Source organism: Coregonus lavaretus (genome assembly GCF_964263955.1).
Source record: "Coregonus lavaretus genome assembly, chromosome: 33".
In the NCBI taxonomy this organism is placed as follows: domain Eukaryota; kingdom Metazoa; phylum Chordata; class Actinopteri; order Salmoniformes; family Salmonidae; genus Coregonus; species Coregonus lavaretus.
The window spans coordinates 33598359-33613919 of record NC_140020.1 but is presented as its reverse complement, the minus strand read 5'-3'; the positions used below and the strand labels follow the sequence as shown (position 1 = coordinate 33613919).

The 15561-nt window shown below is 42.9% G+C and overlaps 1 protein-coding gene across 1 annotated transcript in view; it reads left to right on the top strand.

Annotated features, from left to right (window-relative positions):
* Positions 1-8331: 8331 nt before the first annotated feature.
* The window catches only part of LOC311108648 (sorting nexin-3), a 28673-nt gene continuing 21443 nt past the window's right edge, over positions 8332-15561 (top strand). The window contains exon 1 of the mRNA XM_084151341.1: positions 8332-8825. Within this exon, the coding sequence (XP_084007467.1) occupies positions 8664-8825 (162 nt within the window). The 5' untranslated portion in view covers positions 8332-8663. The remainder of the gene's footprint in view (positions 8826-15561) is intronic.

The window sequence follows — 15561 nt, the reverse complement described above, 5'->3', positions numbered from 1 at the left end:
GTCATGCAAAAAAATGGAAATTAATTACTTAAAAATCATACAATGTGATTTTCTGGATGTTTGTTTTAGATTCCGTCTCTCACAGTTGAAATGTACCTATGATAAAAATTACAGACCTCTACATGCTTTGTAAGTAGGAAAACCTGCAAAATCGGCAGTGTATCAAATACTTGTTCTCCCCACTGTATATATATATGTTTTTCCCCACAAAAGGGCTCTATTACAGACAGAACTACTCCTCAGATACGACGCCGAACTGCAGTCAGGTCAAGACCCTGGTGAAGATGACGAGCATGCAGATGAGCTTCCCTGAGATGGTTTCTGACAGTTTGTGCTGAAATTCTTCGATTGTGCAAACCCACAGTTTCATCAGCTGTCCGGATGGCTGGTCTCAGACGATCCCACAGGTGAAAAAGCTGGATGTGGAGGTCCTGGGTTGGCTTGGTTACACGTGGTCTGTGGTTGTGTGGACATACTGCCAAATTCTCTAAAACGGCGTTGGAGGCGGCTTATGGTAGAGAAATTAACATTCAATTCTCTGGCAACAGCTCTGGTGGACATTCCTGCAGTCAGCATGCCAATTGCACGCTCGCTCAAAACTTGAGACATCTGTGGCATTGTGTTTTGTGACAAAACTGCACATTTTAGAGTGCCCTTTTATTGTCCCCAGCACAAGGTGCACCTGTGTAATGATCATGCTGTTTAATTAGCTTCTTGATATGCCACACCTGTCAGGTGGATGGATTATCTTGGCAAAGGAGAAATGCTCACTTACACGGATCTAAACAAAGATATTTTATTTCAGCTCATGAAACATTGGACCAACATTGCGTTTATATTTTTGTTCAGTATATTTCTATGATTTCATCAACATTCTTTCCAAATGTTTTGAGGGCAAGGCAAATGTCAGGAACATTATAATAAAGTGACTAATTGCTTCTGTTTGCTAACAGGGACACAGTAGGGGGAAAACACAAGTCTCTTGCCAACACTGGAGAATACTGATCCAGTTAGTGAGAGAAATGCCGTGTGACAGATGAGTCACCCAATGACAACTCAGCATTTTCCATCAACTTAAAAAGTATAGGGAAGAGAAAACTTATATGAAAGGTTTAATAACCGTGGTACAATATTGCTATGCAAAATAGGGCTATATAAGATCTCATGGTCATGCAATACAATAAGGACAACCATTCAGCATACAATTATGTATTGCATAAATTGGTTGCATTAGTGCATCAGTCAAGTGATCCACACCGCCTCTGTGGGATCATCATCCTCTTCCGTTTTACACAGTTTGGGGTCTTTTCATTTCTGTCGCTTTGCGTTACCGTCTTTTGCCTCCTTCACCTTTGTCCGGGTGGGGTCAGGTAGATGCTGTTGGAAAAGCTTTGCAGGGTTTTCTGCAGTTGCCCCAACTGATGTAGAGCATCTCTTTGCTGAGTGTCCTCCTTTAGCGAGCCACAGTGGATGAGACTATCGTAGTGCTGGCTTGGTTCAAGGGGGTCAATGGTGATGTGGATGGATTACCTATGCTTGTTGTGTAGCCTGTGTAACCGGTGTGAAATGGCTAGCTAGTTAGCGGTGCGCGCTAGTAGCATTTCAATCGGTGACGTCGCTCGCTCTGAGACCTTGAAGTAGTTGTTTCCCTTGCTCGGCAAGGGCCGCGGCTTTTGTGGAGCGATGGGTAACGGTGCTTTGAGGGTGACTGTTGTCGATGTGTGCAGAGGGTCCCTGGTTCAAGCCCAGGTAGGGGCGAGGAGAGGGACAAAAGCAACACTGTTACACCTGGCAAAGACAAAGATCCTCAAAAAGTTCTACAGCATCCTGACTGGTTGCATCACCGCCTGGTATGACAATTACTCTGCCTCCGACCGCAAGGCACTACAGAGGGTAGTGCGTACTGCTGCTCTTTAATTATTTGTTATTATTCGATTTGTCTTCTTTTTACATTTTTACTTATCAATTTTTTACTTCACACTTATTGTTCTTAAAATTGCATTGTTGGTTAAAGGCTTGTAAGTAAGCATTCCACTGTGAGGTCTACACCTGTTGTATTCTGCACATGTGACAAATACAGTTTGATTTGATTTGATTATGTCAATCTGCTCCGAACTTCTCACAGTCACTCCCGTCCGCTTAGCAGCATGCCACTACCTTCGGTGACATGGGACCAGCGCTGATTGGAACAATCTTCTTGCTGTTCTCTGTCTACTTCACTACAGGATGGAGAAGGAGAAGCAGATGGAGACGACTTCCTTGGCAGGCAAGTTCCAGGTAGCGCAGGCCATTCAGATAGGGACAGATGACAAGGCGGGGAAACATCCATCAGGCCCAAGCGGCATCCAGCCATAGGAGTTGAGAACGAGAAAGTTCCAATTTGCGTTTTCCCCATAAGTTCGTGCAGAATTGAGATTTGCTTGCTAAGTATAGCCACCTCATTCCTGTAATCCTCACTAGCAAAGAATTGCCGCATTGGAACTCCGGATTGTCAATATTGTCCCTGACAAGAGCATAATAAACACAGCTTCTACAGCGCTGGAAACGTTCATAGATTTAGCCGGTGGTAACTTATGGAATAGACACCGGCTGGAATGCGGTTTTAACCAATAAGCATTCAGGATTTGACCCACCCGTTGTATAAACACACACACACATATATACAATGCCTTCGAAAAGTATTCAGACCCCTTGACTTTTTCCACATTTTGTTAGGTTACAGCCTTATTCTAAAATTGATTAAATTGTTTTCCCCCCTCATCAATCTACACACAATACCCCATAGTGACAAAGCAAAAACAGTTTTTTAGAAATTTTTACAAATCAAAAACAGAAATATCACAGTTACATAATTATTCAGACCCTTTACTCAGTACTTTGTTGAAGCACTTTTGGCAGCGATTACAGCCTCGAGTCTTCTTGGGTATGACGCTACAAGCTTGGCACACCTGTATTTGGAGAGTTTCTCCCATTCTTCTCTGCAGATCCTCTCAAGCTCTGTCATGTTGGATGGGGAGCGTCGCTGCACAGTTATCTTCAGGTCTGTCCAGAGATGTTCGATCAGGTTCAAGTCCGGGCTCTGGCTGGGCCACTCAAGGACATTCAGAGACTGGTCGCTAAGCCACTCCTGCATTGTCTTGGCCGTGTGCTTAGGGTTGTTGTGCTGTTGGAAGGTGTATGTCAAATCAAATCAAATCAAATTTTATTGGCCACATGCGCCGAATACAACAGGTGCAGACATTACAGTGAAATGCTTACTTACAGCCCTTAACCAACAGTGCATTTATTTTAAATGAAAAAGTAAAATAAAACCTCAACAAAAAGTGTTGAATAAAAGAGCAGAAGTAAAATAACAGTAGGGAGGCTATATATACAGGGGGGTACCGGTGCAGAGTCAATGTGCGGGGGCACCGGCTAGTTGAGGTAGTTGAAGTAATATGTACATGTGGGTAGAGTTAAAGTGACTATGCATAAATAATTAACAGAGTAGCAGCAGCGTAAAAAGATGGGGTGGGGGGTGGGAGTGGGGGGCAGTGCAAATAGTCCGGGTAGCCATAATTAGCTGTTCAGGAGTCTTATGGCTTGGGGGTAGAAGCTGTTAAGAAGTCTTTTGGACCTAGACTTGGCACTCCGGTACCGCTTGCCATGCGGTAGCAGAGAGAACAGTCTATGACTATGGTGGCTGGAGTCTTTGACAATTTTGAGGGCCTTCCTCTGACCCCGCCTGGTATAGAGGTCCTGGATGGCAGGAAGCTTGGCCCCAGTGATGTACTGGGCCGTACTCACTTCCCTCTGTAGTGCCTTGCGGTCGGAGGCCAAGCAGTTGCCATACCAGGCGGTGATGCAACCAGTCAGGATGCTCTCGATGGTGCAGCTGTAGAATATTTTGAGGATCTGAGGACCCATGCCAAATCTTTTCAGTCTCCTGAGGGGGAATAGGCTTTGTCGTGCCCTCTTCACGACTGTCTTGGTGTGTTTGGACCATGATAGTTCGTTGGTGATGTGGACACCAAGGAACTTGAAGCTCTCAACCTGTTCTACTACAGCCCCGTCATTGAGAATGGGGGCGTGCTCAGTCCTCTTTTCTTTCCTGTAGTCCACAATCATCTCCTTTGTCTTGGTCATGTTGAGGGAGAGGTTGTTATCCTGGCACCACACGGCCAGGTCTCTGACCTCCTCCCTATAGGCTGTCTCATCGTTGTCGGTGGCAAACTGGCCATGCAGTCATGAGTGAACAGGGAGTACAGGAGGGGACTGAGCACGCACCCCTGAGGGGCCCCTGTGTTGAGGATCAGTGTGGCAGATGTGTTGTTACCTACCCTTACCACCTGGGGGCGGCCCGTCAGGAAGTCCAGGATCCAGTTGCAGAGGGAGGTGTTTAGTTCCAGGATCCTTAGCTTAGTGATGAGCTTTGAGGGCACTATGGTGTTGAATGCTGAGCTGTAGTCAATGAATAGCATTCTCACGTAGGTGTTCCTCTTGTCCAGGTGGGAAAGGGCAGTGTGGAGTGCAATAGAGATTGCATCATCTGTGGATCGGTTGGGGCAGTATGCAAATTGGAGTGGGTCTAGTGTTTCTGAGATAATGGTGTTGATGTGAGCCATGACCAGCCTTTCAAAGCACTTCATGGCTACAGACGTGAGTGCTACGGGTCGGTAGTCATTTAGGCAGGTTATCTTAGTGTCCTTGGGCACGGGGACTATGGTGGTCTGCTTGAAACATGTTGGCATTACAGACTCAGTCAGGGACATGTTGAAAATGTCAGTGAAGACGCTTGCCAGTTGGTCAGCACATGCTCGGAGTACACGTCCTGGTAATCCGTCTGGCCCTGCGGTCTTGTGAATGTTGACCTGCTTAAAAGTCTTACTCACATCGGCTACAGAGAGTGTGATCACATAGTCATCCGGAACAGCTGGTGCTCTCATGCATGCTTCAGTGTTGCTTGCCTCGAAGCGAGCATAGAAGTGGTTTAGCTCGTCAGGAAGTCTTGTATCACTGGGCAGCTCGCGGCTGTGCTTCCCTTTGTAGTCTGTAATAGTTTTCAAGCCCTGCCACATCCGATGAGCGTCAGAGCCGGTGTAGTATGATTCAATCTTAGTCCTGTATTGACTCTTTGCCTGTTTGATGGTTCGTCGGAGGGCATAGCGGGATTTCTTATAAGCGTCCGGGTTAGAGTCCCGCTCCTTGAAAGCGGCAGCTCTACCCTTTAGCTCAGTGTGGATGTTTCCTGTAATCCATGGCTTTTGGTTGGGGTATGTACGTACGGTCACTGTGGGGACGACATCATCGATGCACTTATTGATGAAGCCAGTGACTGATGTGGTGTACGCCTCAATGCTATCTGAAGAATCCCGGAACATGTTCCAGTCTGTGCTAGCAGACTTTCTGAAGCATTGGAGTCTACATGGGCCAACATCCTTGTGGAACGCTTTCGACACCTTGTAGGGGGGGTGCCTATTTAGAAGACACACATTTTGTGCATGCAATATTTTTTTGTTCACAACTGAAGATAATGACCCTTCAAATATGAAAGATCATTGTTGAGAAGCAATGATGCATGTATGAGTGTTTATCTTACAAAGACCAACTGAATGTTCCTATGTAAAATTAGAATAAATATGAGTTGCATTTGGAGCATAGAATAGTGGAAATGCAGATTGTAAATAACACCAGTAGTGTATGCTGGTGATGAACAACAGCAGGAATACACTAATAGCCAATTTGCTGGAATTATTGTTGAGAGAGTACTCCATGTCCATGCAAACATAGGTCACCAATGTAGCACCTAATCACTGACATATAAGCCTGAAGTGTTAGACTACTTCTACTGTTACCTGATCCATAACTTGTAGACTAGTTATGAACCTGTAATCATTTTACATTTTAGTCATTTAGCAGACGCTCTTATCCAGAGCAACTTAAAGTTAGTGAGTGCATACATTTTCATACTGACCCCCCTGTGGGAATCGAACTCACAACCCTGGCATTGCAAACGCCATGCTCTACCAACTGAGCTACAGAGGGCTACAATCTGGGTCACGAATTTGGTTGCCATCGGTGTGAGGATGCATCAAGTCAGGACCCCTACCACAACCCCCCCCTTTTGCTCCTCCAACTTTGAGAGGACCTCTTCTGCAACCCCACGGTTGCGCAGGAAATTCGACATGGTGATGATTGACATCTTCAAGAAGCTGGACCGCTAGCTACAAACTGGACTATGTAAATAGTGGTGATGAACCCAGTCATTTTGAACGGAGACTGTTCCGTCTAAATTACACAATAGTGACCTGGAAATACGATGACATTGCTAAAGTAGGCAAATATTTAGTTGGAAACAACTTTGCCATCATTATCAGGTCGTCAAATGTACTTTAGATGTGACAATGTTGTCATTAGCGAACAAAGTTAATCAAAAATAGCTAGCAATGCTAATGTTAGCTAGCTATCTAAAATCCGCTGGTCTCCCCTCAATCTAGCTAGCTAACATTAAACTGCATCTAAAGTCAATCTGGCGACATAAAAATGATGACGTTTTTTTCCTAATAATTATTTGCCTCCTTTTGAAATGTCATTTTTCCAAGCCACTGTAATAAACAAACTAGATTTACAACTCAGCTGTGTACCGGCTGGCTGGGCTGCCAGTGGTGGTGTACCGACGGTACTACCATGATCTGTGCTGATGCCAGCAGTCGCATGTGATTATGGCTGTGAAAAAGATCTGTAGCCTAATGTAAAAAATATCCAAAGGTTTTGTACTTTATTCACAAAATGTTATTTCGACTTTATTCCCGAAAAATTGCAACTTGCAAAAAATAATGTTTTCCATGTACCACAACCCATCGCCATTTATAGTTTTTTCTATCTTCACAGTTTTTTCTACTCTTCACTGAACAGTAATGACACAAGTCGACTGGACCAGTGCTGTTCTTGAAGTGCAGCTCACGTGCGGAGCGAGAAGTGGGGGATTGTTTATCTAGGAGTTAGCTAGAGAGGAGGTTGTCACCGTAGGACGGTGAGATGGCAGAAACAGAAGTGTCGTTTGAAGCTGAAAGCGTGTCAAGTACAGTTAGCGAGAAAGATGAGTGGACAACAGTGAAGTCCAAGAATGGAACAAAAAGGGCTAAAATTGTTGTGGAAAATGAGTCTGATGAATCGTTCCTTGTTGGAGTACGTTTTTTGGATAAAGATGTTTATTTGGGAAACCCTTTTGAAGTCACAAGGATGGTGAAGATGGCGTTGGGAAAAGTGGATGCAGTCAAAGTAACCAGGAGTGGTGTGGTGTTGATATCGTGTGTATCTAAAGAGCAAAAGGAGAGTGCATTGTGGCTCGGAAAAATATCGACGCATGAAGTGTACAGTTTTGATTTTCAGAGCAGGGCACCGGTAAAAGGTGTTATTTCTGGCGTCCGGTTGGACATTAATAATCAATATCTTAGGCACAAAATTCCAGGAGTAGTTAATGCACGTCACTTGACCCGCATGGAGAATGGGAAAAAGGAGTAAAGTTTATCTGTGTTATTGATGTTTGATGAGTATTTACCACCCTATGTAAAGTTGGGATATATAAGATACGCTGTAAGAGCGTTCATGCAAAACCCGATGCAATGCAAGAAGTGTAAAAAGTTTGGCCATGTGTCAAGTGTTTGCAGACGGAAGGAATATGTTATTGAAGAGTCTGTGAATGTAAAATGTTGCAACTGTGGTGGGGATCATATTTTCGAATTCCCTGAGCGCCTTGTTAGGGTGAAAGAGGTTGAGGTGTCAAGGATCAGGGCTGTACAGCAAATCTCCTATGTGGACGCGGTGAAGAGCATTGAAGGGACAAGAGGCCACATTTCTGAAGAAGATATGGCGGTGGATGCACCACAACCAGTTGCAAATGTTATACTTCAATCAAGTAATCTGGATACACTTATTGTGGAAAAGGTGGATTTTGTAGCTTTAATAGCCACAGTTATTAACTGTACTGCACAAGTGTCCAAGAAGTCCAAGAAGCAGCTGGACATCATTATATCTTCATATGAGAAGTTTTTGGGCCTCCAAGACGTAACAGCAGAAGCACTGCAAGGACTACTGTCGCCTGGAAACGTCCCGCCATCACAGGATCCTTCTGAGCCTGTGTAGGGTCCTGATTAAAACAGAAAAGCAGGCTGATTTAGTTTAATTAACATTTCGTTACTGATAATTTGTATGGAAGTTTTTAAATGTTTTTTTTTTCTTCCTTTTTTAGATCCTTTTTATCCACCTGTACAGTAGGTGGCAGAATGCACATATAATTGTTGCGAACGCCATTATACCAAAGAAGAAGAAATAACGCAAGTCATTTTCTTTGTAATAAACTACATTATGGACGAGTTATAATGCCCATCAAAAGGGTTTACATGTAATATGTCTTCTGTAAAGTGTATTTTGGTATACGTATGTAGGTTTTTTGTTTAGTTTGTGGGGAATGAAATGCAACACTTGACACAGCGCATATAACTCTGATTGGTCAATATTTGAGATAGTACAATTATCAACCAAGAAAATTCAAATGCGTTGAGACATCGGTTGTAAACAAAACACAAGGAAGCTGCCAAGCGTCAGCTGCATTTCAGCTGATCGGAAGTGGAGCGCGCAACGCGAAACGATTGAGGCTAACTTAGCTAGCTAGTGGGGGAGAAATGGCTGATACCATAGCTGATACAAGGAGGCTATTCTCCAAGCCACAGAACTTGAACGACGCGTATGGACCACCTAGTAACTTTCTAGAGATTGACGTGAGCAACCCTGAGACGGTCGGTGTCGGCAGGACCAGGTTTACCACTTATGAAATCAGACTGAAGGTGAGCAGACCAGCTAGCTTGCTCTTTAGGGCAATGAACCTGGTCATCTTGATAAAGGGAATTGAGTTTAGCTAGGGTCACACTAAGAGATGTGTACCAGTCAGATGTTAATAATATTCAAGCTGTCAAATCAGTTACAGTAGCTAACTAACAGCTAGTTAGCCAACCAGCTTTTAGACACGGGGTAACTAGCTAACGTTAGCATAATAGTTAGCCAACTACCTGGTGGGTTTAGTTGAAATAAACTAACGCGTCGTTATAGTGACATTTTACCAAATCAGATGTGTATTAAAACAAATAAACTAAATCTGGTGAGGTTGTCAAAGTATTGATGCATTGTATCATTGCATGGGCCTCCAGTTATTGTCGATAGCCTAGCCAACTTGCTTGCTAATTGTTAGCTAGCTAGCTAGATGTTCTCTTACTTAAGGAATGTGACGTCAATGGCAAGTTGCAAAAATGTTGTTGAAGGTAGGGAACTTGTTTTGTGTTTTGTTTGCAAGAGCTCTATGTTAAAACTTCAGGGAGCCATGTGGTTAGCTACAGTAGCTAATTTGTATTATCTACTTGCTAGGCTATATTTACCAAAGTAACTGTCCTACGAACCGTTAACAAACGCTTGTTTTGTTCCAGCCACACCCCTGTCATCGGGTGTAAAGGGTAGATAATGGTATTTGTCACACACACCCCAACAAAAGTAAAGAGCTTGACAAGGGCGTATTTAAACACAGTAAATTAGACTTTAATTCCAAATCTCTACCTAGAAACAGAGCCAGAGCTCAGAGACCAGCTCCCTCACTCAGTAAAGAAATGTCTGCTCTCTTATGCCCCAACTCAGATATTGAGCAATACAGATTACCCCAGTGTTTGTCCCTCCCCCTCTTAGTCAGAGTAATACTATTCCAGTGAAGGGGCACTGTGTAAAGTTCAGTTCTATGTCACGTTGATGTATTGAAACTGTACTGGTCAGCTTCTCTGGAAGGAAGGCAGGATGTTGAGCAGGCTCAGCATCAGCGAGCCCCACAGACCACTCACTCACCCCATGCATTTCCTTCCTGCTCTGCTGAGGAGAGGATGGGCTGGGGGGTTAAACAGGACAAAATGCATGTCCTCACAAAGCCAGACATTGGGTCCTCCAATTCTCTCCTTGCTTCCCTCTGGTGGGGAAAGGACAGTTGGATTGGAATCGAAGATGGATTTTTGAGATTCACCTTTGGTTTCATCCATGTTTTATAAACTGCACTATGAAAGTCACTCTTCATCAACTGTTGAACCCTCAAATCAGCTTAAGGTGCTCTTGAGTGCTTGTAAAGAAAAGAAAGTTACTAAAAGTATCATCATGACAATTAAGATGAGGACAGACATAATGCATGGGGTATAACACAATTTAAAGAAATATATTTATTTACATGTCTGGTGCTTGTTCTCATGTTTTTATGAAAACTAAAGCAAACCAACTGAATATGGTTACCAACGCAACAACACTTTTTTTGAGAATACTCTGTTTTTCATCCTCTGCTTTTATGCTATATGTTTCACACGACTCTTTCCGCCACCTACACAATGTGCAGAAAATACAAAACAAATGTCAAATGACCAGATTTATTGCATTTGAAGCAGTACATCAAGAGCTAAGCATGTTATCACCGTACGACCATCAACCCTGTCTGATTGTCTGGGCTGTCTCTCTGTTGTTGTTTGCCTCTGTGTCTGTCTGAAGCCTTGACTGACGTCCCCCGTGGTTATCAGTAGCGTGGTGGTTTAGCGCCTAGCAGTCCTATAGTATTTATAGCTTTTCCCTACCTAAAGAAGCCAGAGCAAGAGAAGCCAGTCTAGGCATTAGAGCTGAATATAAGGCTACTGTACTTGATTAGCGTGCAGTAATGAGCATATGCGTGTAATCAGCATTATTGTGCGCCTCGTAGCCCTCCTTGACCCTGCTTTGCATAAGAGCCTGGAATAAGAGGAACATCCCTCACTTCTCAACAAACGTGGCCTCAACTTTGCTTCGCTTCTCTCCTCATTCCTTTCTTTTCCCTTTCTTTAGAAACTTTACTCCCGATTCTAAAGGCGTTTCAGCTATAGCGAAAGGCCTGCCTGGTACCTTGGCCAGCTTGGAATGCTTTGCAGAGTTAGTGTTTCAGGTTCCCTCACCACTTAGCTATAATATTTGGAACTGATTTAGATTTTTGTTTTTCTGTAATTATGCCATAAAATATTAGTTGATCAGCCCCCCGTCTCCTCTTTCCCGGTCCCATTCATCCGTCCCAAATCAACCTCCCCCAATACGGCCGTACTGAGAGAGTCTTCTTAATCCCCTCATTGAGGGGGAGAAGAATGGATCAGGCCGGTGGGTAGGGGAAGGCCCCCCCTGGGAGACCACAAAGGCACTGCCTTGCTCTTCATCTACCATATCCCTCCGTCTCCAACGTCCCTCGCCCACCCATCCCAGTTGAGAGAATAGTCACCTTGGCCCACGATGACTCTTTAAAGTCTACTGATATGACACCTGACCTTTTAACAGGTGAAATGTGTGCTGTACCTGCAGCAGCAGAGTCGGGGGTCAGGCAGGTCAACTCTTCCCTGCAATGCCTATAGGCTAGCGCCTATACTTTCTCCCAACTTCAGTAACTGTTGCACAACTCTTTAAACAAGTAGTATGCCTACTGTAGCCTAAATAACAATCATGCAATGTCTTGGTTTGGTAGTATACATTTATTGTCATTACGGTATTCGCTGATATAGTCATATGACATTTTTTTCATGGTCAGTGCAGTGGTCATTTTATGGTCACTCACGTGGTGCATTTCATGATGAAAGGTGACTTATTATGGTCACATGACAAAAGCCACGGTGAGAGCGTGTGTGGTCAGTCAGTGGTCGTTTAGGCCTATCGATTGAATATCAGAAACTGCGTTGTGCAGATGGTGACAGTTTCTCTGCTAAAACCAGTGTCATGTCCTCAAGTTAACCTAGAATTCACATGTGCAGACTTGTAAACCTGAGAAATATGGTGTTGCAAAAAACAATGGAATGTTGCCTTTGGTCTTTTCATTTGTTATATTTGAAGTGTGCCTTCTGCCTATAATATGCCGTTTAAATAAGCCCCCTGAGAATAGAAGGCTATTGGTTATAGGCCTACATTTGTGGACAACAGGTTGGAGCGCCTAATTTTAGTTCGCTTTTCAGTTAGTTCATCCACAGGCTTTAGTTGTGGGTATTTAAAAAATAAAAAATGGTATTGAATGCTGAGGAGATGCAACATAGTCCTGATGTCTCTCAAATGGTTTTCAGTTTGATGTGAGGGTGAAAGGACTTTTCTCCATCTCTATCTCTCTCTCAGCAGAGTAGTGTATTTGTTTTTTAAACTCAACAAACAGGGGAGGGGGGTGGAAGCTTTGCCACCAACATTAGACCTTGCCTTTGGTAGCCTCCATCTCCCCCTTCAGAGAGCACACACTGGAGAAAATGGACTTTGGGATCTCACTTTATTTATGGACAGACTGGAGCATATAAAAAGGACTCTTACAGCTCTCTCTCGTGTCCTCCACCTCTCCACTCCCATAGCTTCTTTCTTTCTTTTCTTTCTTTTCTTTCTTTCCTTTCTTTCCTTTCTTTCTTTCTTTCTTTCTTTCTTTCTTTCTTTCCTTTCTTTCCTTTCTTTCCTTTCTTTCCTTTCTTTCTTTCTTTCTTTCTTCTTTCTTTCTTTCTTTCTTTCTTTCTTTCTTTCTTTCTTTCTTTCTTTCCTTTCTTTCTTTCTTTCTTCTTTCTTTCTTTCTTTCTTTCTTTCTTTCTTTCTTTCTTTCTTTCTTTCTTTCTTTCTTTCTTTCTTTCTTTCTTTCTTTCTTTCTTTTCTTTCTTTCTTTCTTCTTTCTTTCTTTCTTTCTTTCTTTCTTTCTTTCTTTCTTTCTTCTTTCTTTCTTTCTTTTCTTTCTTTCTTTCTTTCTTTCTTTCTTTCTTTCTTTCTTTCTTTCTTTCTTTCTTTCTTTCTTCTTTCTTTCTTTCTTTCTTTCTTTCTTTCTTTCTTTCTTTCTTTCTTTCTTTCTTTCTTTCTTTCTTTCTTTCTTTCTTCTTGGAACCTTTTTGGTCATTAATAAAATAGGTGGGGGTGCGGGGGGTTGTCAGGCCTTGTCAACTGTAATCCAAACTCTACAGCATCCTCTCTGACAACTATTTTAATGGAAATGGGAACATAATGTATCAAGGCTACCATGTCCTACTTGAAATGACAGTATCAAAAGTGGGAGTTGATACTATGGCAACAAAGCAGCTTTCTGCCAGCTAGGCGAGTCGGAGAGGAGAGAGGGAAGGCTGTAGGGGCGAGAGAGAGAAAGTGAGCGTGCACAGAGAAAACGATAGAGAGAGACCGACAGACCCAACGCCATTGTTCCCCCCTCTCTTTCCCTTTTGGAATAAGATGCGATGAGATGGTATTGTTTTGCCATTTTTCATACTTTGTATTTTTAAAAGGGAGAGCTAGGTAAGAAGGGTGCAAGGGGGTTAGGGATGTGGCACTCTCGAACTTGACTTAATCCATCCTGCTAAAAGCTAAAAAAAAAAAAAAAAAAACATTGAATATTCGGTGGATATTCGGTTTTCTCTTGTCAATAGATATTGAACCAAGCATGCCATGACTATGAAGATGGTATATTCTGAATCGGGTGGATGGAGAACAAAAAAAGAATAAGTAAATAAGATTTCGGATTTCAATCTTCAGTAGCTCTTACACAAAGCGTGCAATGACTGTAACCAGGTTTCCATTAAACTTTTTTATGCAGGTAAAGTACATGTCGGATAAAAATATAAATGACAGGCCTGATGGAAACAGAACATTTGTCGGTAAACTTTCCAAATGTCGACAAAACAAAATACACTAGACAAGGTGGGATCTTTTTGTGTCGGTAAAATTAATAATGCGAGAAATGTCGGTGGAAACGCTTCTATGTGCAAATATTGATATAATAACCATCATATCGAAGTAAACTTGGAGTCACGTGATGACATGTTGTGTGGTCCTCCCACTACGACTAGGCTACAGATGAAATCAATTATGATCAACTTCACAGGGTGGTGCAAGTGCAAGGTAATGAGCTTGAGATGCTCCTTTCCAATAAATATTGAGGGTCTTATTCTGGTGACATGATAATCGATGCTTGGCTGCCGTTTGACAAATAAAAATAAACTTGCATTTTTGTCCGTAATAATCTCATCATGTAGGCTATAGGCCTACCTGCACTGTATCTGCCAACTGTTGGCTAGACTAGAGTGTACGTGTCATTACCAGCGTGGGCACACTCGCTATGTGGCACACTCGCTATGTAACACACTTTTTTTGTGAGAAAAGCATTAGTTGAAAATGCGATTGAAACCCATTTAACTTGTATGTTTTATTTGGTATATGGGAATTTTACCACAAAAGGTATTTTTATGTGCACTGCGTCATCACGCACAGCCTTTTATCCCCAACAAGTCAATTTGATGGAAACACATCTCTGGTGGGACAAAGTGCATATTGTTTTTATGCAGATTTTAGAATATTCGCATGAAACTCTGTCGCCAATTGGATGGAAACATAGCTTGTGATAATGACATTCTGAATCAGGGCAGGATGGACAAAAATCCACTGCTTTTTGGGGGTGGGATTTTTGATTGTAGTTTATTTTCTTCCGGTTTTCAGTCTTCAATAGCTCTTACAAAAAGTGTGCCATGACTACAGCGGAGGCTCCTCAGAGCAGGAAGGGGAGGACCATCCTACTCAGTTATTTTTAGAAAAATAAATATAGTGAAACATTAAAGTTATCCTTTTTAGATAAAACTATACTGAATATATTCACGTCTCCAAATAACTGTTTTAAACCTACTGTTTTGCAATGAAGGTCTGCAGTAGCCTCAACAGCACTCTTTGGGATAGCACCAGGGTATAGCCGGAGGACAGCTATTTTCCGTCCTCCTCTGGGTACATTTGACTTGAATACAAAACCTAGGAGACTCATGGCTCTCACCCCCTTCCATAGACTTACACAGTAATTATACTGAACAAAAATGTAAAGTGTTGGTCCAATGTTTCATGAGCTGAAATAAAAGATCCCAGAAATGTTCCATATACACACAAACCTTATTTCTCTCAAATGTTGGGTACACATTTCTTTACATCCCTGTTAGTGAGCAATTCTCCTTTGCCAAGATAATCCATCCACCTGACAGGTGTGGCATATCAAGAAGTTGATTAAACAGCATGATCATTACACAGTTGCACCTTGTGCTGGGGACAATAAAAGGCCACTCTAAAATGTGCAGTTTTGTCACACAAAACAATGTCACAGATGTCTCAAGTTCTGAGGGAGCGTGCAATTGGCCTCCAATGCCGTTTTAGAGAATTTGGCAGTACGTCCAACCGGCCTCACAACCGCAGACCACGTGTAACCACGCCAACCCAGGACCTGTTCACCTGTGGGATCGTCTGAGGCCAGCCACCCGGACAGCTGATAAAACTGTGGGATTAAACAACGAAATAATTTCTGTACAAACTGTCAGAAACTGTCTCAGGGAAGCTCATCTGCATGCTCGTCGTCCTCACCAGGGTCTTGACCTGACTACAGTTTGGCGTTGTAACCGACTTCAGTGGGCAAATGCTCACCTTCGATGGCCATTGGCACGCTGGAGAAGTGTACTCTGCATGGATGAATCCTGGTTTCAACTGTACCGGGCAGATGGCAGACAGGCGTCGTGTGGTCAG